Source organism: Scardinius erythrophthalmus, assembly GCF_964197995.2.
Source record: "Scardinius erythrophthalmus genome assembly, chromosome: 8".
NCBI lineage: Eukaryota > Metazoa > Chordata > Actinopteri > Cypriniformes > Leuciscidae > Scardinius > Scardinius erythrophthalmus.
Window position 1 is genome coordinate 6560820 of NC_138228.1, and position 26845 is coordinate 6587664.

At 39.9% G+C, this 26845-nt stretch overlaps 1 protein-coding gene across 8 annotated transcripts; it reads right to left on the reverse strand.

Annotated features, from left to right (window-relative positions):
* Positions 1-26284, reverse strand: znf710a (zinc finger protein 710a). 8 transcript variants are annotated; one of them, XM_081373145.1, is made up of 5 exons: positions 25950-26284; positions 4340-5872; positions 2709-2900; positions 2421-2595; positions 1-1920 (listed from the first exon to the last, which is right to left on the reverse strand). In XM_081373145.1, exons 1-5 carry the CDS (start codon positions 25974-25976, stop codon positions 1757-1759), a joined length of 2091 nt encoding a protein of 696 aa, XP_081229271.1. In that variant the 5' UTR covers positions 25977-26284; the 3' UTR covers positions 1-1756. The 8 variants fall into 8 exon arrangements, with proteins under 8 accessions (XP_081229271.1, XP_081229273.1, XP_081229272.1 ...); XM_081373147.1 differs by lacking the exon at positions 25950-26284 and adding an exon at positions 21562-21634; XM_081373146.1 differs by lacking the exon at positions 25950-26284 and adding an exon at positions 21562-21634 and having other exon boundaries at positions 4310-5872.
* Positions 26285-26845: the final 561 nt, after the last annotated feature.

Sequence of the window (26845 nt, forward strand, 5' to 3'; positions counted from 1 at the left end):
CCTGTTCTTGTGTTGTTTATCACACTCCACACGTTTAAAGGTAAATAAATGTATTAATTTACAGTAATGTCCAGAGCACAACGTTTAACAGACATGTATCAACATCATATTCACATCAGTGTGCAACAAAAGAATTGAAAGCTTATACAAAACTCAAACTCCTTCCTAGCTCGGAGTTAACAGGCCAAAATGCAAGGACACAGCAATTTAAAACAATAAAAATGCACCAAATCTTTCACATTAACATTTTGAGTTTCTTAGCTAGATGGAGAATACATTGTGAATTTCCCCAATCATTCTCTGCTGCGTCTCGAGCCCTGTCACATGTCGGCAGACTGTCGTTCATCACTCCGGAGCTCTGCGCCGGAATGATGGATGAGACGCTCTCTCGCGCACACAAGGGCAGTTAATATTTTTGTCCAGTGTTTTTAGGGCATCCTCTTCAAAATTCAACCAGTATTGGTGACTTTGTGAAAGATGCAGTACATGTTACAAGGTTTTATGTCAAAGGAGATTAAAATGGATGCAAAATTGGATGGGGTTTGGAAAAAGGCAGTATAATCCACACCAAAAAAAAAAAAATTATGCTAGAAGATCACCACATTTTAAAAATAAAATGAATTTAGCCCACGTAGTTCGCTGGTACGTAGTACAAGAACACTGAAGTAGTAAAGACCAGATTGCAAACTAAAAAGACATTTCAGATATTTATAAAGATAAAATACTGACGCATTGGCTCTGTGAAATATTGAATGCTTTAAAGGGACAAATCTTAGTTTTATTACATTCATCAAACTAAAGATGGGGAAAAAATAAATATAATTTAGATAGAAGATTCTTGTAATTGAAAGATGATGGACCAAACAATGCACTTGGGTAAATAATGCAATTATGCTCAAATTGAACTAAAGCCATGACTTAGCTTCTATATTTTAAATTTTAAATAAAATCTGCCCATCTGGAACATTGGCAATGTATTTACATTTGTGAATGCCAAGAAACATTGAACAATAAATACTATTTGCAATAATGTTAAAACAAAGAAAAATATCCAGAAGGCCATACAGTGATTAAATGCCAAAAAAAAAAAATAGGCAATGAAAACCCTTTCCAGGTAACTATCAATCCACTATGAGCTACAAGAAACATATGCCTATTGAAAAAATGCTGGAGAAGAATCTTAACAAAAAGTCACAGTATGCTTAACTAAATCCCGAGGAAGTTAACATGTAATGAGACCTATTTGCACTTTGTCACCTTTGGTTAAGTCCTATTAAGTGAAATCTAACTCGCTGGACAGTAAAACCACCGACAAGATCAATGGTCTAAACAGCAGTCTTGGTTTATCGGTTTAAAGGAGCTGTGGATTGTCTGTATAGATTAAGTGCTTTCTTATATCTGAACATATCGTTTCACTGCCCCATTGAGCGTAACTCAGAAATGATATACTTCTTAAGAACTGCATTCTGTAATGGGGAAAAAGTGGAACATTTGTTTAAAAAAAGAACAGCATCTACACAGACACAGTCCTTTATTCTTCAGGATGGCCCCTAATTTAAAATGACATTGTTAAAAAGAAGCTTCAGTCAGCTATCACTTTAGTTTCACAGACCCAAAATGGGCTCCAGTGCACATCCACTTCACGATGGCTATTTCCTCACTGGCTCCTATCAGAGCCAAGAGTACTACTGAAATGACCATTGCAGTCTTTTTCACCCCCTTAAACCACATTTGAGTGTCTCAGTCTGTCTGCTGCCTAAGTCGTGTTGTAGCGAGCAGCGACCTTGGTGTAGTTGTAGTAGCTAATTTTGGCGAGTTTTGCCAAATCTTGTGCGTTGTTGCTGGCTAGATTTTCCCTCTCACTGTAATCAAAGCTCTCCTCCTCGTAATCTTCCTGACCCTCGGCGTCAGGCAGGGCATCTGAGGAAGAAAATACACAAATATAAGCTTCAACACTTGTTTTTGTCACAACATATACACAATATGTGAATTCAAGGGGTTAACCAATACTTTATAATTTCATGAAATTAAATCACAATATATAAAGAGTTCATTTTTATCAAGCTTGTATATTTAAGTTCAATAACTTCACTTAAATGGCAATGCAAATGACCTATAATTGTCACTTAAGTGAAATTACTTAACTTAAATATACAAGCTTTATAAAAATGATCATTCTAGAAGAAAATTTCAGATGGCACTTTGAAGCTTTTGCATCTGAACTCTCCATATCACAAGCTGTGGTACTTTTATTTACACTAGATAGCAAACTTTCACTAGCATTAGCATTGACTTTTTTCAACTTCCACTCTATAAACCCACAGAAAGGCGAAGCAGCTCTATAAACCTCAAGGCTATTTCTGTCCTGTCGTTAAGTAAGCCGTAAGTAAGTATAATCTGAGGTATAATTTGCATGTCACCTTGCCCTTCATTTGATGTGTCCAGGATTCCATGTTTCACCTTCATGTGTCGACTTAAGTTGCCCTTCAAATTGAACTTGCTGGTGCAGTAAGGACACTTGAAGGGTTTGCTACCGGCATGAAGGTGCATGTGACCCAGCAGGTTATACATTCTGTTGAAGGACTTCCCGCACACCTACAAAAAAAAGCACCTATTAGAGGTCTATGTTTGATTCACAGCCATATCAAGTAGAAAAATATAGACTCCAGCAGGGTTATACAGTGCATGGAAGAGTTCTTTGTACCCACCTTGCACTTAAAAGGTTTCACAGGCAAGTGGACGATCATGTGCGTTTTAAGCGTCTGCTTCTGAACGAAGGTTTTGAAGCAAATGTGGCACTGGAAAGGGCGCACACTGGTGTGAATCAGCATGTGTCGCTTCAGGTTGGCAGAAAGTGTGAACTCACGAGAACACACGTCACATTTGTATTCCTTCATACCCTGAGAGAGAAAGACAATGGCAATATATTTAGATATGATTCCATTGCGACCAAAAGTAACATTTGTAATTTGCGGTTTTATTTTTTATTTTTTGAGGGCGGGAGAAAAACTCATTTATCACTGGCATCAGCTGAATGTGAAAAAGTGGTTAGTTGTCATAAGCACAGCTGAATTCATCAGCAGGGTGCCTGTCTTGCTTGCTCACTAGAATTCATAATACAGAGCAAGAAACTCACGCACACATAGTTTATTCACTGTTCTTATCGCAATGCTGCAGGGTAAATAGACGTGTATACACTGCAGTGTGAGATCTGATGCTCTACCACGCTAAAACATTAACAAATGAAGAGTGTTAAACATTCTCTCGCCTTAACAATTTGACTATTCAGTGAACACTTCCAGTGTAACTAGGGATTACTGCTGTCCTAACATATGCAAACATCCTTTCCATTTCAGAATGTGCTATGAAGAACTAGATTGAACCTACACAACAAGGCCGCAAGTGCATACCCCTTATAATCAGTGTGTTTGGCCCCTTAATTTCAGTCAAGACAATTCTAGAGAACTATGTGCTTCCAGCTTTGTGGTAATAGTTTAGGGAGTGTCCCAATGTCCTTGTGCACAAATTGTGGAAGAACTTGACTGGCCACAACTCTGAACCCCACTGAACTCTGTTGGGAACTTTGACCGGGCCACATCAACCCAACATCAGCACCTGATCTCACTATGCTCATGTCTGAATAGTATCAAATTCCTTTATTCGTGTTCCAACATCTAGTGGAAATTCCCTATTATTAGCAACTATAAAGCACATACAGGTGCAGTATGCAGGTGTCCATTTTCTTTTGGACATATAGTGTACCCAACTAACTGAAATCACAGTGTTTTCATTCAGGCATTATCTCCAATGGCAATACATCTAAAAATGGATTCCAAACTAGACAACAGAAGCTGAAAAAAAAAAAAAAGGACTAACTGCCGATGTGTTTTTGGTTTATAACCCCGCTGACCTATGACACATTCTGTTTACTGACACTGCAGTTATGACGAGATGAATCATACACATGTAGAGTGAGAAATGAAAGGAGGAAGTATCAGCATGTGAAACACACTTCACTGCACAAAGCACACTCAAAACAAAACAGCTCCATACTAGTGCAAAGGGACAGAGAAACGGGACGAGTTAATGGCAGGGTTGGATGGCTGGAAGGGACTGACAGAGACAGCTCCATTTACACTGAAACTTTTTGTGGCAATACCCGAGACACAGCTGAAGATGACACAATAACCTACGGATTTATGGGAACATGTAGATGTTGGCAATGTAGGCGGGATCTGAAAGTCACTGGGGAGTCATTTCTAATAGGACGGTTGCGGGAAGGTTACAAAAACTAATGAGGTTTAAGTACCTTGTGTTTGAGGGCCGGCTGTGTCAGTACCTTGTGTGTAAGCATGTGCTGCTTCAGGTGGTGGATCTGCACGAACTCCATGCCGCACTCCGAGCAGACATAAGGCCGCACGTTCTGGTGCTTCATCAGATGGTTCTGGAGCTGGCTACGGTAGGCGAAGGACTTATGGCATTCGGTGCACTGAAAGGTGGTCGGGCCCTGGTGGCTGACCTGGTGGCGCTTGAGGTGTGCATGAGTGGGGAACTCCATGCCGCACTGCGTGCAGACGTGACAGTGGCCGCTCTCGTGTTTAGTCTCATGAGTGCGCAGCTCACTGGGGTAGGCAAAGCCTCGGCCGCAGAAGCGGCAGCTGTATGGCTTGACGTCGCTATGCTGCAACATGTGCCGTTTAAGGTGACTGGTCTGAGTAAAGGCCTTCTTGCAGACGGTGCACTTGTGTGGCCGCGTGCCCTGGTGCGTCAACAGATGTGTCTGAAGGTGACTGGGCTGCTTGAAGAGCTTTCCACAGTGAAGACATTCATGTGGCTTGATGCCATTGTGACCGAGGATGTGTGTAACCAAGTTGTACTTCGAAGTGTAGGACTTTTCACACATGCGACACTTCCAGCGTTTCAGGCCTTCGCCCACATCCACACAGTACGATTCGTCGATTTGCACGTTGATATCTAGACGGTCGATTTGCATCCGTCTACCCAAGGAGTTCTCGCCCTCCGCCCACGCAATGGCCTGCCCACCCTCCTCGTAATCTCCCGGCAGGCCCATCTCAGCAGCCTCGTACGCCGTCACGCTGGACTCATAGTAGCGCCTCATTGCTGGGCTCACATCCTCCTCTGTAGTTTTCAGGTTCAGTGCTTTCTCCTCTACTTCCTCCTCCTCTTCTTCTTGTTGTTGTTCCTCCTCCTTTCCCCGCCCTTCCTTGAGGGACTCCACCAATGCCTTTCCACGCTCCACAGGGCCTTGAGACTGAGTCTCAGAGTCTACCCGTTGGATGGCTGGTTCCCTCGAGGACTCGGGGTAGCCTTTGTTACACTGCTCTTCTTTCATTGGCACTCTATGAGGTGCTAGGTCCAACACTTCTGGCTCGTTGTCAGTTTGCTGGGGATTTGAGAGATAACAGGGGCTAGAGAACTCAGGGCTCTCTCCTTTTACCTGATTCGACGTGTCCAGAGACCTCTCCGTGGACTGCTCCGGTTCTCCTTCACTCAAGGGCCTCTTGGTCCTCCCGCGGGGCCCCGGTCGCCTGCGCTCTGCCCCGTAGAGCCCTTCTGGCCTCCTGTTCTCCCCGTGAGGCTCGGACAGATAGTCTCCATTGGCTCCAATTAGCTGATCTGCATATTCATACTCCATTGATTCTGCAGGGGGAGCAGGGCCTTCACGTCCCTCTCCCGTGTAGAAACCGTTTGGGGCAATTGTGGCTCCGAAGATTTCGTTCTGAGATATGAGGCCCAGCACAGCAGCCTGGGCCAGGGACAGGACCACCACCGGGTCAGTCTGAGTGCTGACATCCACCGCATGCTCCATCACTTTAGAATAGCAGCGGACCAGAGGAACCTCCTGTTCTTCCTGTCAATGGAAAGAACAACAGGTCTTAGCATAGTGTATAAATCTGTCATTGCAAGCGTCAATACAATACACTGTAGCAACAAAGTCTGGCCAATGCTGTCATGGCAACAGTGTCACTACAATAGCAACAAAGTCAGTGCAACAGCGTCACATCAACATGAGTGTCAGAACAACAAATTTGACTGATGCGGGGCAACAAATAAAAGCTGTTTGGATAGGATTTGCTTTAGAGCTAAATGACAGCTCAGTCAGATCAAGCAATTTCTGGCAACATGGCAGGAATGTCTTTCTAGAATCTTTCCTGTACCTGATCTTTTTTTCCTTTTTTTTTTTTTGGCAAATATTGAACATTCTCGTAAAGAAAGATAATTATACTATATTTAAAATACACATCTTTTATAATATTCACAGCAGTAAGCAAGAGACATATTCTGACAACGCCTTGCCTCCGTGTCCACTAGAGATTGCTTTAGATAGAAGAGATAAGACAGTTCAAGCGCCATGCTTCCTTCCTTCACAGTCTTTAAAAGGACTCGAAGCACAAAGAGTGACTGGGTCCGAGCGGGAAGTCTACATCCGTGGACTATCCACAGCATTTCCTGCGAGGTCAAGCGCTGCCACTGCTGACTATGAAAAGGCTGGACAGTGAAGTTTTAGCAGAACCAGCAACATAAGTGAGTCCAGTCTATTCGCGGACTTCAGAGATTGGCTGTAGCCAAAATTATTCAGTTCGTTCCTTTGAGGCTGATGATTATGTTACTTACAAATGCATTAATTAAGGACGACTTGGTTGAACTCTTAGCTCAGGTCAATTTACCACACCTCGGTTCTACATTACCAGAAAGCTCAAATCACTGTCATGTTCACACTAGTAATGTGTGTGTGTGCTCAGAAAGTCATTAACGTACATTATCACCTCTAACGAGCTGGTACCTTGATTTGTGCTGAATTGAAAGCCATGAAAAAACGGATTTCAGCTTAAGCAAAAACAAGCAAACACAAGGGAAAGAGGGAGGGAGAGACTGACAGCTGTAAAACAGAGGAAGAGAGACAAGGAGAGACAGAGGAAAGAAAACGAGAAGTGGGTGGGGGGGCAGAGAGAAAGAGAAAAGAGAGCGAGAGAGAGCGAGAGAGAGCGAGAGAGAGAGAGAGAGAGAGAGAGAGAGAGAGAGAGAGAGAGAGAGAGAGAGAGAGAGAGAGAGAGAGAGAGAGAGAGAGAGAGAGAGAGAAATGAGAAGGGGAACCTGGATGCCCTGATAACCATGTCATTTATAATTACTGTTTTTAAAGCAGTCAGACAGAGGAAGGGAGAAACAGACAGAAAAAAGAGTGAAAGAGTGAGTGAGTGAAAAAGGGTGATTGAGGAAGCAAGTGAAAGAAGGAAGAGAGAGGAAGGAGGGGAACTGGGGGATGAGAGATATACTGAGTGACTGAGTGAGGGAGGGGAGTGAGGAAAGAAAGATAAAGAGAGATAAAGAAAGAGAGAGGAAAAGAAGAGGGAGAGGGAGGGGCAGCGGGGGATGAGAGACTAAGAGAAGCTGAGTGAGTGAGAGAGTACAACAGAGAGATAAAGAGTGAGGGAGGGGTGTGGGGAGTGAAAGAGTGAAACTAAGAAGGAGACAGAAAGAGAGAGAAAAGAAGAGGGTGAGAAATGAGAAAGAAGGAGGGAGGGAAAAGGAAAAAGAAGGAGTGTTAAGACAGTAAGACAAATGAAAGAGCCAGTCGGGCAAGATAGCAGCCGTGACTGTATGAGGAGAGCTGAAGTGAATATAAAAATAGATAAAAAACAAAAACGCTAGCTAGTATAAAGACTAGCATAGAATGAATGTGTGTTTGTGAGTCTGAGAGAAAACAAAAGAAATTTACTGCAGTCAAGGTAGAGAGACACTATGAGAGGCTAGACTGTAAAAGAGAGAAAGGTTAAAGTATAAATGACACTCTTCTAGTATTCTGTGAGAGAGAAAAAAGTTACTTCATTTCCACAGTTCAGAGTTACAAACTTTAACACAGCAATTAACCAGCAGCTCAAGTCAATATATCAACACAAGTCGCTTCGGGAAGCATGTATGTTTGGGTTGAGCACTCACCACATTACTCCTGGTGTGATGTTTGAGATGTTTCAGGGACCTCATCCTTCAAGAGAAGTGAGAGGAGCAAAAAACACCAGCTCCTATTTATAACTGCGAGAGCGAGAGAGGGGCGGAGCCAAACTCATCCTCCTCCTACTGTTGCTGTTATCAGAACTGACTGTGCCTGCCTCTCGCACGCATACACACACAAACCTATTTCTTCCATTCTCTTTCTTTCTTTCTTTCCGTCTCTCTGCCCTCCCTTCCTCACACTCCCCCATCTCTTTCTCCGTTCTTTCTTTCTCTTTCACTCTCTCTCTCTCGCGCGCGCATTCACTATCTCTCTTTCTCACGCACACACTCCATACGGCGTGACCCTTCAACAAACATATTTCTCTCATACTAACAAAAGCTCACTTCTCCGCACATGTACGTCCTCTCTTCACTTTAGATAGGATCGCAAACATGTTTCAAGCCGGCATGTGCACGCGCGCTCTAACACACACACACACACACACACACACACACTGGAGGTGTGTCTGTCGGTGTCAGACAGACAGTGAGTGAGATATGCTGAAATGTTTTCCGGGAGGAGTTCTACAGGTCTGTTTATTTGCGCATCTCAAATAATTAAGCCGCGAGACGCCTGTGCAATGTCTGAGAGCAGTGCGCACAAAAAAATGAGTGACAAAAGAAAGAAAAGGAGAAAGAAAAGCAGTTTGGAAAGAGAGGGAGGGAGTGAGACAGACATGGGGGAGAGAGAGAATAAGAGGAAGAGGGAGGGGGACTGAGAATGAGAGGTATAGAGAGAAAAGGGAAGGGAAGGGGGGTGAATGGGAGAGAAATAGAAAGAGAGAGAGAGCGACAGAGAGAGAGAAAAGAGGTGGGGGAGGGCGAGAGAAGAAGAGAATGCAGCAAAAAAGAAGGAAGAGAGGAACTGGGGGAGGGAGAGCAAAGCATAAGAAAAGATGAGGTCAAAGAATAGAGAGAAAGACAGAAAGAAAGAGAGAAGAGGGAGGGAGAGCGCTCGAGAGGAGGGGTGGGGGGACTGAAAGAGAGATAGAAAAAGAGAATGCAGTGAAAGAGAGAGAGTTTCAGCAGCCTGTGAAAGAGATAGTGGGGGGGGGGGAGAAAAGGGGGATGGTGGAGTGTGAAAATAAAAAAAGAGGAGTTCATCAGCAAGAGAAAAAGAGGGGGAGTGGATGAGTGAAGGGGGGGTGGGGGGGAGAAGAGAGGAAAAGGGAAAAAACAGCAAGGAAAGATATTAACTATTGAAGTTCTGGTTTCCTCTGTCAGGCTACCTGCCCGCTCCGTTGCTGAGGTGTTCCCGCTCATCCTCATTACGGGAAAAGGTATGGGATTACTCTAACACTTCCCGTGAGCTTATTAACGTCAGGATATAGGCTGGCCGTCCCACAAAAGAGCCTCTATTATGGAATGGAACACACCTGAGTGAAGGAGTGCTGTATACCGTCAGTGTGTGAGAAGAGTGGAGGACATTTTTCATCAGTGAGCAGGAAAGGGCAATCCATGAAGGAGAGAGAAAATCAAGCATTGTAGGAGAGTCACTATATGTGCGTCTGAGTGAGAGAAAGATGTGTGTGCGTGTGAGAGATCGTGAGAGGAAAGGAGGGAGGGAGGGAAAAGAGAAAGGACAGGCAGAGAGAGAGAGAGAGAGATAGGGAGCGAAGGAAAACAGACAGAGATAAAGAGAGATTGAGGGAGGGTGTGAGTGAGGGGGAGAGATAGCAGGAAGTTGAGAGAGCGAGTGAGGAGAGAAAATAGAAAGAGTGCAAGGGAAGAAACAAAGAGATAAGACGCAAAAGACAAAGAATCCACATGGAAGAAGAAACGGCCAGGGACGTTAAACAACACAGAGCTGCCTGCCCGTGGGGAAAACGTAAAGGGGGAAGACAACAAAAGTTAGGGGGGAAAGAAAGAATACGCTGGCTGGAATACTCATCCAGGCCTATAGGTTTTCCTCCTCCCTTAAAAGAAACAGAAAAAGAAGACAGAAATTGCTTGAAACCTGTCCTAACCTCATTTGCCCAGAAGTATCAGACTTGTGTGAACCAGTCCTAACCCACACACACGCAGGGAAGAATACATGATGAATAACAAATGTGTGTGTGTGTCATGCGTTTGCTTCCCCACAGGTTTGTGTAGCTGTGTTTTAGAGGGGTGTGCGGTTAGGGAATCCATCTACAGGTTTTACAGACAAGTGTATGTGTGTGTGAGGATATCGCATGACACTTGTACTTGTGGTTTGTGTGTTTTTCTTCTGCCTGTAGAGAAGCAATAGGGAACTTTTGTCTGCATTGTTTTCTGTGGCAGTGTGAATGTATGATACTGAGGGAAGTGGGCATGAACCGGTTGGGTTAGTGGCTGAGACCTGACTGGGATGTACAGTATATGCATGTGGTTGTTTTTGATTCCCAAAATCCTGACCTGAGCTGAGATGCGACGGGGAAACTCGAAACATTTTCATAATGACGTAATGAAGGTGAAGGGGTGTATAGCACAAACACAAGTTATTCAATTCTTAAATTTTTTGTTGTTGTTGTTGTTGTTTTTGTGGGAGAGATGAATTCAAAAGTAGAGTGCGGGGTAAACTGTGCCATTTTTATGGAAGTTGTCCTTCAATACATTAAATACTAATACATTAAATATATTTTTTCAGGATGTGTTCTCAATTGAAATGAGAAAAAATTGACCTTAGAGCTGTATCATTTCAAGGGGGTAAGTTGAATCATCAGGGACCTATGGAAGCTTGTTTCCGCCACTGAATAAAACATTTTAAAAGATAATTGCGACTTTTTATCTCACAATTGCGAGTTTACATCTCGCAATTCTGACTTTATTTCTCAGAATTGCGAGATATAAAGTCAGAATTGCGTGAAATAAAGTCAGAATTCTGAGATATGAAGTCAGAATTGCGAGATATAAAGTCGCAATTGCGTCTTATAGTCAGAATTCTGACTTTTTTTCTCGCAATTGCGACTTTATATCACGCAATTCTGACTTTATATCTCAGAATTCTGACTTTATTTCACGCAATTGCAACTTTATATCACGCAATTCTGACTTTATATCACGCAGTTCTGACTTTATAACACATAATTGCGAGTTTATATCTCCCAATTGCGTGATATAAAGTCAGAATTCTGAGATATAAAGTCAGAATTGCGTGATATAAAGTCAGAATTGCGAGAAAAAAAGTCAGAATTCTGACTTTATAACACGCAATTGTGACTTTATTTCACGCAATTCTGACTTTATATCTCGCAATTCTGACTTAAAACACGCAATTGCGACTTTATTTCACGCAATTCTGACTTTATATCTCGCAATTCTGAGAAATAAAGTCAGAATTGTGAGATGTAAACTCGCAATTGTGAGATAAAAAGTCGCAATTATCTTTTTTTTTTTTTGTGGAGGAAACAAGCTTCCATAGGGACCAACCTAGGGACATGTGAACAATTTACTTTTCAAATAGAAATGTGAACAAAAACAAGAAAAAAAGTCGTATTTTGATGCAAGTTATTCAGGCAGGCAGGAAAAAGTTTAATATTCTGAATATTTGAATGTAGCAATAATTTTCAACACTTCGTATAAAAGTATTTGAAAGAGTAATAATATTTAGAATAGTTATTCCAGCATTTGAAGACAGTATATCCTAAACTGTCACGTTTTACCCCACAGGTACCATTTTGGGAAAACACTGCATTTACAGTAATATTTCATGACTAAACGATTACACGGTTTTATAATAGAAATTCACCACAATCTAAAAAATGATCGGTTGTTTCAACCCAATTTTGGGTCAAATATGGAAAAACCCAAATGTTGGGTTAAAAAATTTACTGAAACAACCCAGCATTTTTTAGAGTGCAACATAAGATGTGTGTAGTTGACATGAAATGCTTTTAGAAAGGTGATGTGTCATGTGGTGTGACAAGCTAAACTACATTTTTAAAATGCATGTTGCTAATTATTATTATGCATGCAGCTTTTAATACATCATTTTTAAATGAGAGATTATGAAATCTATTTGAAAATTCTGTTATCACACCACAGGACCTTTTAAAAAGAAGTAGTGAAGGCAAAAAATAAATAAATAAATCATAAGGTGAATCCCCTACACAATCATTTACATTATAACAAATACTGATGTTGATTTAAAAAAAAAAAAGGCTCATTGATACATTGTGTGTCAACTACCCTTTTTTTTTCTGTAAAGAAATTATTATTTTTCCAGCAAGGATGCATTAAATTGATGAGAAGTAAAGACATTTATAATGTTACAAATTATTTCAATGTCAAATATATGCTGTTCTTTTGAAATTTCTATTAATCAAATACTGAATGTTTTTATATATGATGATTTCACAAAAAAGCAGTACAGCTGTTTTCAACATGAATAATAATAAGAAATGTTAATTGAGCACCAAAATTAGCTTATTAGAATGAATCCTGAAGGAATCGCAGTGACACTGAAGACTGGAGTAATGATGCTGAAAATTCAGCTTTACATCACAGAAATAATTAGGAATAGCTTTGTATATATTATATACAATATATATAAAATATATTTAATATTTTTCAATATCACTGTTATACTGCATTTTTTTATCAAATAAATGCAGCCTTGGTCAGCATAAGTGAAGTCTATACAAAAAGAAACTTACAAACCCCAATTTTTTTAGATTTTTCACATTTTTTAGATCTGCTTTTACATAATTTTAATTTTCCCTGCCATGTAGATAATTAACTTATATATAAACGCCTATAAGACATAAACAGACGTTTTACTTTCTAAATACTTGATGACAAAAACCACGCAGTTGCTTAGATTTAACGAGGTGGCCAATCTTACCCCACTCCCCTACAATGCTGTCATGTTAATCGAAACATGTCTCCATGATAAATGATCTGTTCAAACGCTTTTAATATGGGCAGAACCGAACAAACATGAATTAGCACAAAGCCAGACCATCACCTGTCATCCAAGCTACGGGATCATTACTCTGTGCTGCCGTGAGATTGGCTTTAGTGGAGATCTAGTGGGGTGTTAAAGCACATACAAGCCAGCCTTCAGCTCCCCCCATCTGAGCCCAGAACACACACCAGCACTGCCACTCATTAACCACAGAAACTCAATGGACATAACCTTTGACCCCAAACCAGACATAACTGCCAGCAGTTAGTTCCTTTCTAAATTAACTTCTAAATCATTTGTCCACTTGTGTGAACGTGTTATGAGGAAGTTTATCCAAACGCCGAGTCTTAATCTCGTTCACGGAAAGTTGCGTCTCGGCCCTGATGATCCCGCGCTCTTGATTTCAATGTTTGTGTATTTCAATTGTAGCACGTCCGAGAAAATTGCACTCAGATTCGCACACACAAACACAAACACAGAAGATGCAAAGAAGAGAGGCTCTCCAAATCCTGAATAAAAGATTACCCTCCTCATTCAGCATGGGGGTTACAGAAATGTTGGACAGAATATTGGGCAAGAAAAGGTTTCTGCCGAGAGGAAATAGAGTGAAAAGAAAAGAGAAAGACAGTCGAGGGAGGAGAGCATTCAGCACAGGATATAAAAGGAACAGAGAGAGAAAAGAAAGAGGAGAGTGGGGGAGAGAGAGAGAGAGAGAGAGAGAGAGAGAAGAAGAGCGAGAGAAGGAGAAAGAGGAGAGAGAGAGAGAGAAGGGGGAGGGAGAGTGAGCGAGAGAGAGAGAGAAACAGAAAGAGAGACAGTGAGAGAAAGACAGGAGAGAAGGGGGAAGGGAGACAGAAAGAAAAAGAGACACACAAGAGACTAAAAAAAAAACACAGAATAATAATAAAAAAAGCAGCAGCAATGTCTGGCTTGGGCTCCATGAAGATAGACACATTTGAATGAACATAGGAGGTTATATTGTATGCATGTGAATGAGGCGGGCGTCCACACCCTGCAAACCTCAGCTGTGAAGGCACAAGTTCATTGTGTCGGGCCTAGAAGCATTCAGGAGCCACTCCTCTGCATGTGTGTGTTTCCCTGCGGTCTGAGGTTAGCAGGTCAAAGCCTCGACTGGGAACAGTTGCCTCCTGCCTCCCGCGCCGTTTCATCTCATAATCCTGCTAATGGCAGTTAAATGGACTGACGGCACGAGTCTGGCCGCCTAGTTTCACATCCAATTTCATTCGGCCTGCGCTCAGACGAAGAGGCCTGTAAACACAAGCGGGTCTGACGCCTGACCGTAGGCGAAGTCTCATTTGCTCGGTCTCATAAATAGCATGGAAAAAGTGTCCGTCCTTCCGCTCGCTCGCGCTCTTTTGTACTTCTCCCTCACCTCACGGTAACAAATTTCAACCTGAATTACTTTTTCTTTCTCCCAAGTTTCATTCTTTTAAATCAAAACCCCTTTGTCTCTCTCTTCTTTTGTACCTTCTTCTTGTTTCCATGGTTACCCCTCTCTCTGCGCTGTACACTATCTATCTCTCCCTCCGTTTCCCTCTGTCTCTCTCTCTCTCTCACTCTGTTCTTATCTTTCTCATTTTGCTTTCATCTCTGCCTCCCTTCCTCCTGCTTTATCCCACACCCTCCTCACTCCGGCTTTTATCTCTTTTCACTTTCATCTGTCTTTCACCTTTCTCTCCCCTTCAAGCCTGCCATTCCATCATGCTGTTTTTTTTTCTTCCTGTTTCTTACTTATGGAGAGTGAGAGAGAAAGAGAGAGAGAGAGAGAGAGAGAGAGAGAAAAAGTTTCATCTGTTGCCCTATCAATTCTGCATTTTTAATCGCTTCACATTCGTCCAATCCCCGGTTTCCTTTCCTTACTGGCACAATCTCTCATTTACATGTGTGCTAGACAGAGTGGTCAGTTCTTTAATGCTCATCCCTGGGCTGCTTCTCTGTTCTTCAAGCTTTCGGAAGGTCTGGCGTGAAAAGAATTACAGGATGAATCAAACTGGTTATCGCGTGTCCTCATCTCGCCACGGTTACTTCAGCATGGTGTAGATGTCTATGTGATGTGTTTATAATTAAAGTCAAAGTGAACTGTTAGCAACCCATTTCGCTTTCATAACGTGATGTATTTATGAGTGAAATGGGATAATTAATGAGAAAGATATAGGATGGGACATTGGAAATTGATTGGATTGCATACAAGAATTAAGTAGCTATTTGGATATTGGTTTTTCGTCTTCAATCCAAACTTATGTCTTCAGCCGACACCTGATATTAAAGGGGGGGTGAAATGCTATTTCATGCATACTGAGTTTTTTACACTGTTAAAGAGTTGGATTCCCATGCTAAACATGGACAAAGTTTCAAAAATTAAATTGTACGTTTGAAGGAGTATTTCTGTGGCAAAAATTGTCCTTCCGGTTTGTCACAAGTTTCGGAAAGTTTTTTTCGAGTATGGGTATGTGTGATGTCAGATGTAACGGAATTTCCTTATACGGGTCCTAAGGGCTCTTCTCCGGTAAGATCGCGGGCGCGCGCGCACTCGTAGACCAGAGCAAGAGAGCGAAACCAGTAGCAGCTACGCCATCAAAGCGCTCTGCCCGGCTTTTGGAAGTCAATGTCACCAAAGAAGTGTGTTTTTGGTTGCCAGGGCAAGACAACCCTGCACAGATTCCCAAAGAACCCAGCGTTAAGGGACCCGTGGATGGAGTTTGTTTTTCCTAAGCATAAACGGAGTTGTGTAAGACTGTTTGTTCCCTGCATTTCGACGATGATTGTTTTATAAACAAAGCCCAGATCGACGGATTTGCAGATCGTCTAATGCTTAAGGATCGAGCAGTCGCAATGATAAAGGTTCGCGGTCGTGGATTTGAACCTGGCGGTGAGTAAAACTGCTTCAAATGTCTCTGTGTGTTGTTAGCTCGGCGCGTTAGCACACTACTTTAGCTTCGCCCACACGGCCCGCCTTCAGCCGCTCGTTTTTTTCCGGAAAGACTCGGTACAGCCTATCTTTCTTTTATAAATATAATAAAACTAAAGACTTTTTGGAGATATGAAGGATGCAATACTACTCTATAGGTACTCAAGATTAACAGGAGATTGAGTGAAAATGAGCATTTCACCCCCCCCTTTAAGATGCATTTTGGTCGATCGGATCACAAGTGGACGATGCTAATACAGGTGTAAACGGGGTCTAAAATGATTTCTGCTTGTCCACTTTCGACCACTTCCAGAGGTAGTCATTTGACCGGATTGCTTTTGTAGTGTAAATGCTCATGTGACAAACAGCCGCAAAAGACGCCTACTCTCCGCCTATTGACCTAATGCCTAAACATTATGGGAAGCGCACCAGCCAGACGGGATTTAAACTTTGTCGGCTGAAGACATAAGTTTGGTTTGAAGATGAAAAAATGTCCCAAGCACAATGTTCTCTCATCATTCCTGATTTCTAACACACACTCATAGCGTTTGTCACAGTCTCGTGGCTATCAGAGCAGAAAAGAAAGACTGTCATCTCCGATCGCATTCACATGTCAACTGTGTGAGTTTATCTCGTCCATTAAATTGAAAGATCTGAAAAAGCCCAATCATTTACCCGCCCATAGCCACAGACCCTCCCCTCAAAGAAATCGGAAAAGAAGTGGTTGAAAGTGGACCAAAGAGACAGATTAAAAGACCACAGGGGCCAGTTGCATAAACATAGCCATTGTCTTAAGAACTAGTATGATAAACTAGAAGTTAGTTAGGGGTAATCAGTCTTACTGTTCGGTGTCAAATTAGACCAATCTACGTTTTTATGTTACTGACTTTAAAAAGTTATTAACAGTTTTAAAGAACAAAATTGGATGACTAACTTGTAAGACTATAGTCTTAACAGTTTATGCAACTGGCCACAGGTGTGAATGGGTATGTGTCTCCCTCGTCTACTTGTGATCCGATTTACACCTTAATACCAGGTCTAAACAGGGCCTTAGTGATGTCAGTGGAAATGTCATTTCAAAATATGAGCAAGTTGCTTACAGGGAGGATTCGGGTCAGGAATTGAGAAATTTAAAATTTCCTTTTGACCCATAAAAGGTTGTGTAAAAGTTTCAGAACTCAAAACCTGCCAAAATGACTCGTTTCAGAGACAGGCTCTGCAGAAGAAGATCAACGCCCACTTCTACATCATTGCCAAGTCTTTGCATTGCCTTCCTTGTGATCCGAACATTAGGAATTTTAGATAAACTTTGTTTTTAAGGAAGTTCAAGATCGTGACACTGTTCATTTGTTCGCGTCATTTTACTGTGGATTCGGTTTTAAACTAGTCAGCTCGACACAGGCTTTTCAGAGAGGCTGAAAATAAAAGGTGATGCAGTGCTGACTATATTGGATCTGAGATCTGACAGTAATGTCGCAACACAAGTGTGAGTAGCAATGTTTTTACCATGTCTATTGCTTTGTCTGTTACAGATCATTTGATATGTACTCACTTTACTGAAAATGATGAACGATAAATATAAGGACAACGGCGCAACAAACGATAGAACAAGAAACACCGTAAGTTATCCTTTGTCAACCATAGCTGTGGTAACTCCAAGTAGTTAAACTTCATTTGCCACAACCAAGACTTCTAAAACATATGTAAAACGCAAAAATGTTTCACAGTTGGCCAATGTAACGAGTTTCTGTAGCGTCTTCTTTTAAACACAAATATGATGTAATAACTAACCCACAAAAAGGAAAAACTATAGGCTAAATAAAGATGATTTATAACCAAGCAGTCGCATACTGGAGTATATTGGTATTTGAGAGGTGTAGGTTTGTCTTCTGATTCAGGATCAGATTTTAAATTGGAATTATGTACATAGATGAGAAAAATGTAACTGATGATCTTACTAATCATCTAATTACTAATTTAGTGATTACAACTTATTTTAAATAAGTTTGTTGACCTTACTGAGTTTAACTAAGTAACGACAACTTTTTAGCATGGAAAGTTATTAAACTTAATAGATTCAATTATCCTCTACTCCATGCTAGAACATTTTAAAACTTTTTCAAACTTTCTGGCTAGGCTTTTTTTTTTTTTTTTTGTCTGTTTCAGACAATATTTAAACAACCATAATTAATCTCTGCTAGTTGTACGTAGACCTGATACTTTGTTAGATGTATTTTGGATATGGATTTTCATTTGTAATGTAACCAGAATTTTAATTTTGCTGTTCCTGTTTTTATTAGAACTGTGATTGACACACCCAAAACTTCTTTAATCGGGATTCTGACTGTGACAAGGGAAGACAGCCAGGATTCTCCCTCCACAAGCACTATTTGGAGTCTTCTTCCACAGCATTATTCTAGACGGAGCCATAGTCATGTGGATTCATTTTACAATGCCTTTTATAACCTTTTTGGATCTTTTAAGTTTTGTTTACCTGGGTTTTCAATGGAGGGACAGAAATCTCCTAGATTTCATTAAAAAATATCTTAATTTGTGTTTAAGTCTAACCAAAGTCTAATGGGTTTGGAATGTCATGAGGGAGAGTAAATGATGAAAGAATTTGCATTTTTGGGTGAACTTACCCTTAAAGCTTGTTGTTGCACTAAAGTCAACATTCTTTTTAATTAAAGTGTTAAATTGTCACTCGTCAACCTTGGGTGAATTTTTTTTTTTTTTAAAGAGCACCGTTTTACTTATTTCTGTTAAATATGTTTTTCTAAGTGTCAAAATTAAGCATTCATTGATTTTTACAGGGTCAGCTATTCAGTTTCTTGTCAAAAGATTGTCAGTATTCTTTGTTTATTCATCAGTCATGATTTGTTGTAATGCATATTTGTTACATTAATGAAAAATGTTTAGAATGGGGTGCCAGAATGGCATTGTTTGGTACATTGTAATGCCTGAAGAAAATTGATGATTAATAAATGTTTTGCCTAAGATCTGTTATTATCATTTTTTTTTTTAGTTCAGCTTACTTGAAAATGTTAAGGCAATCGTTTCCTAAGATTTTCCTAGTAATGTGAACACTAATAATAAGTTAACACAACTAATGATTTTGAGTTAACAGTACTTGAACAAGTTTACTTTACTAAATTAAGTTTTGCCAACTAAAAATGAATACACTATTAGAAATTTTAAGGCAATCAGTTTCCTCACTGTTTCTAAGTAGTCAACTTATAAACCCTGATATTTTGAACGATCTTGATTCTTTAAAATCCCAAAATCGATCTTCTGTTCTGTACCAGTGTCTACAGTAAGCACAGCTTTGTCAGATTCATGAACAAATGTCTCTTATGGGTCAGTCATAATGAATCTTTAAACCAAATGAAAAAAAAAAACCTCTTTTAAAACAGATATTTTTACGGAATCAAAAAACATACAGCACAGTCAGCATCAGATTCACGTACAAATTATTGAGCTAGTCTATTTAATGAGCTAGTCTCATGAGCTAGTCTATTTAATGAATCATCTCTTTCATTTACACAAGGTAATAATAATTGTTTTACAAAAGATATGCCATTTGAAGTTTGTTTAAATTGGTATCCACCAAGTTTTTGGTTGTGTTGCTTATTAAATTGCTTATATATATTTGTCCAATAAACATTGAACTGCATAGTTTGGTTCCTCTTGTTAGAAGGTTACTTGTAGATTTTTCAGCATTAACTGACAGTGAATTTCTTTCATATATAAGCAAATAAACACAATATTTTTTTGTCTCAAATCAAATTTATCCAGCCCTAATTTTTTATTTTATGTTGACTTTAATAACAAAGAGTTAAATTTCTTATGCTTTGTCCCCTCTTTGGTTCCTTCATATCCTTTGCCTATATGTTCCTAGTGAAAACATGCTATGTGGCAGGACATACTGTGGCCTGTCAGCTCAGTGCTGTGATGAAGATGTCCCTTTGAGGCCTATACACCTCCTATGAGGAGATAACGGTCCTCATACAAAACTGCAGCAGTGACAGCAATATATCACAACCTCGACAACAAAGAAAACCAGTGAGACACAATATACCCCTGTACTTTACATAGGATTATTCAAAATGAGACAAGTTTGCATGCACAGAAAGGCACCTGAGGGTGTTTCATTAGGGCTAAACCGAGTGCTTTATGTAAGTCACTACACAAAACGCACTAAGAAAAAGTCCCTGGCATAGTCTGGTTGAGACTGACTGCAGTAGGAGGAAGTGTTATGCTTGAGATCTGACTGAAACTAACCTCCCTCCCCTGCTCCTTCCCTTTCCCCTTTCCCTTTAAGTACCACAACTATTCAGAAAAGAGAATAAAGAAAACCTGAATAGAGGAAGAGAAGAAATAGAGGTCCCAAAGAGCTAAAGAAAAGCGAGAGAGAAAAAAAAACAATGAAAAGAGAAACAGGAATGAAAAGCAGCTAGAGAGAAAGAAAGAGAAGAAAGAGGGACAGCGAGAGGGAGGGGGAGACAGAGAAAAAAAGAAGCAGAGCAAAGGCTAGCGCTGAGCGAGAGCGAGAGAGAGAGAGAGAGAGAGAGAGAGAGAGAGAGAGAGAGAGAGAGAAAGAGAAACTGTCTTTTTTCTTTTCTTTTCTTTTTAAATATGGATTTAATGGCATAAAATTAATAGCGCCAGAAAATCTTAACCAGCCTACATACTGACAAAGGCAGAAATGAACCATTTATCTGGTTTAAATGCATTGAGCTATAAAGTCCATCTCGACTACACATCTATCACAAGATTTCATCATACTCTTGACAGATAAATCTGTGGTAAGTTGCAAGGAGGAGGCTTCTAATTTTAAGACCAAAGTCAAAGATTCACACCACATCTTCTGCCTTTAAGTCTAAATTATTAATTTAGGCTAAGATGAGGGAAATCTGTGCATTTGCTTTAAATTGCAACATATTTAGATTATATTAAGTTTAGCATGTGCAAGATGATGATGCATCAGCAAATGTGCTATTAATGGAAATTAAACATTTGCTAATTACTCCACAAATCTAATATACTCAAATCCCTCACTAACAAATAAGACACAAAAACCTTTGATATTTGACAAAATAAATAGCCTAAAATAGATCACCATTTTCCAGAGACACAATATTAGATAAATTACTTTAGGGTGACCATATTTTAGTTTTCAGAAAACAGGACGGGGGCGTGGTTTGAGGAGGCGTGGCTAAGGGGTGGGGGTGTGGCTGGGGTGAATGCATCAAAAAATACTTGACAAATGCATTCACAACCTTGTTGTGACATAGGCCACAACCTATGTTATTGTACTTTAATACATAAAGGAATACATCCTTTCCATTCAATGTTTGGCCCGCAAAAATAGAATACTATTTAAAAAAAAGGTTTAGCTTGTACCTTTTACATGATGACACTATTTCTTTTCATTGCCATAAGCATAGGTTAAAAATCTACTACAATATTTAAGTAAAAAAAAAAAAAAAAAAAAAAAAAAAAATTCAATCCTCCTGTTGTTCTCTCGTAGCCTATACTTTCTTTATGTGGTCTTCTAGGTCGCTAGCACCTGTATTTGACACTGACACGTGCGTGCCAGCTTTGCTGTTCATGCATTCTGCTTTACACGGATCCCGACCGAAATGAAAACGCAGGAATTTTCTCTGTAAATCATCTGTGAATTTACATTTGGGCTTTTTTTTACGCTGTTAGTTACATCTTACCCTATTCTTTACAGTCTATATGATCTTACCTCGCACTTGACCGCAAACTGAAGCGTCGAGTCACGCTGCTAAAATTCTGTGAACGTAAAGTCCGCCTACTTTGATTTGATTGGTCAATGTCAGAATATTTGAAATGACAAGCAGTGACAGACCAATGATGACACACACACACACACACACCTCTGTTTTCTGACGTGCTCTCTGCTTGCCGCTGCGGAATCGGATTGAGGAACGCGCTGATTATAACAAGACGGGGCGAAGCCGAAGCCGGTTTCATATGTTTTGTGTGCAAAGGCAAGCGTATATTTAAAGTACACGCTTAATGGCCCAATGAAAAATAATGAAAACCAGGACATTTTCATCACTTTATAAAAAACAGACAGGACGGCCAGGACAGGACGTGAAAACAGGACATGTCCTGGGAAAACAGGACGGTTGGTCACCCTAAATTACTTAGATTAACTGTCTAGTGTTTTGGGGCCTGAAAACACAAAGTTTTGAAATCTGGTTTTAAAGTGCAAGTTTTTCAAAACGATATTGTTATCATCTCCGTTTAAACTACAAAAATGTGAATTTGTGCAAACGCTGACGTCATGCACATTCAGTCGAGCTGGTAAGTCCCGCCCCTTCCGCAAAACCCCGCTGGACCTCAAAGTTGAAAAATCGTCAATGCAAGTGAATGGGAGAAAATAATTATTTTCTGGTCCCGTTTGAATTGTGCCATGAATGTGAACATATGTTGTCTGTGAATTTTTTATATAACTTTTCGTGTAAAGAATGATACAATTTAGCAGGTAGAAGTTTGATACGGTTAGACTTTGTGTGAGAGCACTTTGTGGACTACAACTCTCGACGCGTTTAAAACGTCAACACCACTAGCACACGGACTAGCTCACTCAATTTGCATTGAGGTGGGAAAATGTTTTGTTTGGTTTCACTAAACATGATAAAAATTTATGTTCAGAGTTTTATGTGATAAATTTGCTTATTATTTTAACCAAATTTTATTTGCACAAGTCAAAATTCTTAAAAAAGAAACCAAGCTTTCTGGAGCTTGCTGATAATATTAAGAACTATGTTCTCTCAATATCTGAGTGTACAAACAAAAAAGCTGTTAGATCATATGACCTTTGTAAGCTTTACAAGATATTTATTTAATTTTTTTTCTCTTTGTGTTATACTTTGTTTTGATAACCCCTGGCCTAATTGTGTTTTGTCTATAGTCTTTTTTGATGTACAGAAGATGTTGTTTTCCTCCTGTATGTCCTATTTTTGAATAAAAGAATTTAATTATAAAAAAAAAAAAAAAAAAACACGGACTAGCTCACGGATCCCGCTAAACATGGCTGTGTCTTTGGTGCACTTCACCGCATTATTTCAGGGAGAGGACAAAATCGTTGAAGTTGGTGAAAACCACGGGTAAGTCGACTTTATGGGGTGACGTCACATAGGCGACATGTAGTCTTTCTCGTTATGTCTTTTCCACAACTGCTAGCCGAAGAATCATACCATATACTGTCAAACTCGTAACATGAAAAGTTATATAAAAATTTCACAGACAACATATGTTCACATTCATGGCACAATTCAAACGGGACCAGAAAATAATTATTTTCTCCCATTCACTTGCATTGACGGTTTTTCAACTTTGAGGTCCAGCGGGGTTTTGCGGAAGGGGCGGGACTTACCAGCTCTTATAGAGAGCAGAGCCATAGAGAGAGAGAGTTGCGACAACGGAAGTTCAAAATGCTTCGTTGTCACGTGATTCGCGTAGACCTCAGATAGTTCCAGGAAGTGCTTCGGAATCAACTAGCATGCTTTAAAACACAAGTTTATTTGATTCAGATGTACTGATAATATACAATCTTATTCTTTAAACGTCTTACCTTTTAAAAGTGCATCACAAACGGTCTGTTCTACCGCGCTGTTGTTACTTCCGGGAACTATTGAGAGGCTCTACGAGCCGCCATTGCTGTAAAAAAAGCGTTCCATTGTTGTCAATGGAGTTGTCGCAACTCTCTCTCTATATGGCTCTGATAGAGAGTAGGGCGTGTAGTGTTTCTTTACAAGGTGACATCGCCACCTACTGGCCTGACATGCATAATACAGCATTTTTAGTTGTTTTCGCAGATCCGTATAAACGGGAATCGTTTTCATAACATTGTCGTCTGTACGCAAAAAACGCAAAGGAAAACAGATGTTCCAAACCTGAATGACTTTCTTGTGTTTTGCGGAACACAAATTTTTTTGTTTTGGTTACCATTGACAAAAAACCCAGATAGGCTATTTCTCATATTATCTTCTTTAATGTTCAACAGAAGGCAGTCATTCAGGTTTGAAACGACATAAGGGTCAGCAAATGATAGATTGATTAGGTAGATGTCCCTTTAAGTGGGCTAACATTTAAACTTCATTTAAATTTAATTTATATTCAAATATATGCAGTTCCATCACCAAGCCATTGAATAGTAAGGTAACATTTATCCAAGCTAGCTGGAAAAACTTGTCAACCATATAGTTGTCCTGCCAGCAGACATGTCACGATAAACAATTTGATACTGGGTATGAAAATGCAATCTGTAATTGAAAACAATTCCATATACACTCTGGCTATACTGCATGTGACAACCAATAATAATAGATGTTGGGAGATAGACAATGAATGAGAATTGTACAGTGTGCACAGCACTACCTGTTTAAGACAAGCAAGGCAGGGCTGTTATCTCCCATACAATCTCACATAACATAACCTAATAAATTATGGACCACACAAGATCTCATTGTGTTATGTGTGCGCTGTGGTGTAGGTGATTCTGATATGTGAAGGTGGGCTCTAAGGAACCACCCAGAACACTCTAACTCCCAATGCAACTGTGTAGCAACGTGTACAACCACTGAGAACACGTTAGCTGTCACATAACAATGCCTTGTCCACCACACACAACACCTTAGCCTTATGGCAGCGAGTTTTGCATGTGCAAAACAGCTAACAAGGAAGATTTACTTCGATAATTTTCTACCAATCACAACTGAAATGGTTCTCTTCTCCACCACGTTGAAAGGTTGTGGGTCAACCTAACTTGGTAATTTGAGTCTCACTCAAGTTTTATTGCTGCCTTTAAGTGCATGTGGGAAGCCAAGTCACAAAATTGACAATTCTTATGGACTATTTGTGCACATAAATATTTGCAAAAAAGTGCCCTCATAATCTTTGATCAAAATAACTTCCCATTTCTCTTGCAACGACATCTCTTGTCTTTTCCAATGACGTTTTTACTGACGAGAGGGCGGGACAACCTATCACTCACATGAGATCACAATAGCAAACCACAATGATCCAAAGATCCAATCAATTCCTGATGGAAAAAAATCCCGTCCCGGCCTACCTTTTTCTTGTTCGAGAAGCCGTTTCACTCGCCACAAATACGTCACAATAGGGAAGAAAAGCATTTGATGCAGACTTTGACTTCACTACAGACTTGCTATCCACTCACTGATCTAGGATATATTATATTATCGATTAGTAGCTATGTTTCCATCCAAAGTTGCGAACTTAACTTGTGTGCAAAATTGGAATATTACATAAAACATTTGTGAAAAAAGCTAAGATTCAATCCCATGTGTTCAAGAGAACATAATCCTCACTTTCTAGGAAATTGGCACAAAATATCTGTAATAAAAATGGAAGTTGCTGAAATCGGGGAAGAAACTGTGGCTCTTTTATCCTACATAATAAATGACTTGCAGAGAGCGCAGACGAAATGCAATAAACGCTGTCATGCTATCTTGCGTTCGGATGCTGATGTTTAGGAACGCAATCATGTGAGACGCTTCTGGGAGGGAATTAAACCAAATAATTTTTATGACAGACTTTGGCTCAGGCATTATAGAAGAACTAAAACAACATTTGAAATGTGCTATGAAACTAATTCGCTGGTTTGTCCAGTTATCAAATCACATTCACTATTGAGGCAAAGTCATGTGAGATTTTTGTTGTACATCGAGGGATTTATTCTGTAAATGTGTTTCCATTGTAGTTTATGCGCATGTCTTCTTTTTGGATAAAAAAATATCTGTCTATATTGGGGTTTTTATGCACATTTTTTTATTTTCGTCTCGAGTACAAGGGCACATGAATAAAAAAAACCTGTGATGTGTACAGATAAACATTTATAAGATATACTGCAATATTCCATAAGAAAACAAGAATTGTCCATTTTGATTTCATGGTGACTTTAACCTCAAAACAGCCAGCAAACCAAAACAACTGAACAATTAAATTATTTTTTAATGTTGAGTAGGCATAGCTAGCAACATTATTTACCAATGCATGGCATCTAAATAATTTATCTCCAAAAAGCCAATTGCAAAGCATGCATTATTATGTAACAATGAAATTAAAATAATCTTTTATTACCATCATCTGCAAGTTGTTTTCCGCCATCTTAAGTATGGACACGCCCCTTCCAACGACAGACCTCAGGTAGGACAGGTTGTCGCCACACGACGCCGGTTGATTGTTTATTCAGGCCTCATTCACTTGAAGGCACGTGAAGGCAGCAAAAGTGACGAGCCATTAGCGAGCACGGATCAGGAAGTCAGTTTTCATCGGCTGTCACTTCATTAACCTCAATCGAGGGATAAGGATATACAAGTAAGAACGTCAAGATGGCCTTCAAGTTTACTGTATTCTGCGTTGATTTGTGATGAGTTAAACAAACTCAGTCGAATGATTGGCGATCACTGCCCTCTATAGGACAGACTCAGTACTGCAAGATAAAATAGTTTTACACTAATTTATTATATTTTAAAATAGACATTGCCTGGAAAGACGCTTAATCGCTTGCTTAATAATTTAGGTACTATACGGTTATCCGGACCACACGTGACCACACGTAAATGTACTATACGGTTAACCTAACCCTAACCCTACCCAAATAGGTCCGGATAACCGTATAGTTCCATAATTTATGTGATTTATGAAAGAGAGATTTACTCAATATTTATATATATCAGGCTGTTTGTCAAAGACAAAAAATGCTCTTAATTAAAGAAGCAACCATATTCAATGCTAAATGGTAGATATTTTGAGTTCAATATCTAATAATGTGTTTGAACATGTTTATTGTATTGTATATACGTGCAAAGTATTTTTAGTTCAGTTTTTGTTCCATCTGTTTAGAAACGTGACTTGCCACTAGATGGCAGTAGAACATTTCCTCTGTCTTTTATTTAGCTTCTGCATCAAAGTTTGTTGAGCTCCTTAAAGCTTGCTTGCTTCCTTTCTTTCTATGAGAAAAACATGCTGATAAT

Coding starts and splice junctions, on each gene's coding strand:
- znf710a (XM_081373143.1), bottom strand. CDS start 8,004: ATGAGGTCCCTGAAACATCTCAAACATCACACCAGGAGTAATGTG. Junction 5,873..7,959: donor ATCACACCAGGAGTAATGTG/GTGAGTGCTCAA, acceptor TTCCATTGACAG/GAAGAACAGGAGGTTCCTCT. Junction 2,596..2,708: donor TGAAACCTTTTAAGTGCAAG/GTGGGTACAAAG, acceptor TTTTTTTTGTAG/GTGTGCGGGAAGTCCTTCAA.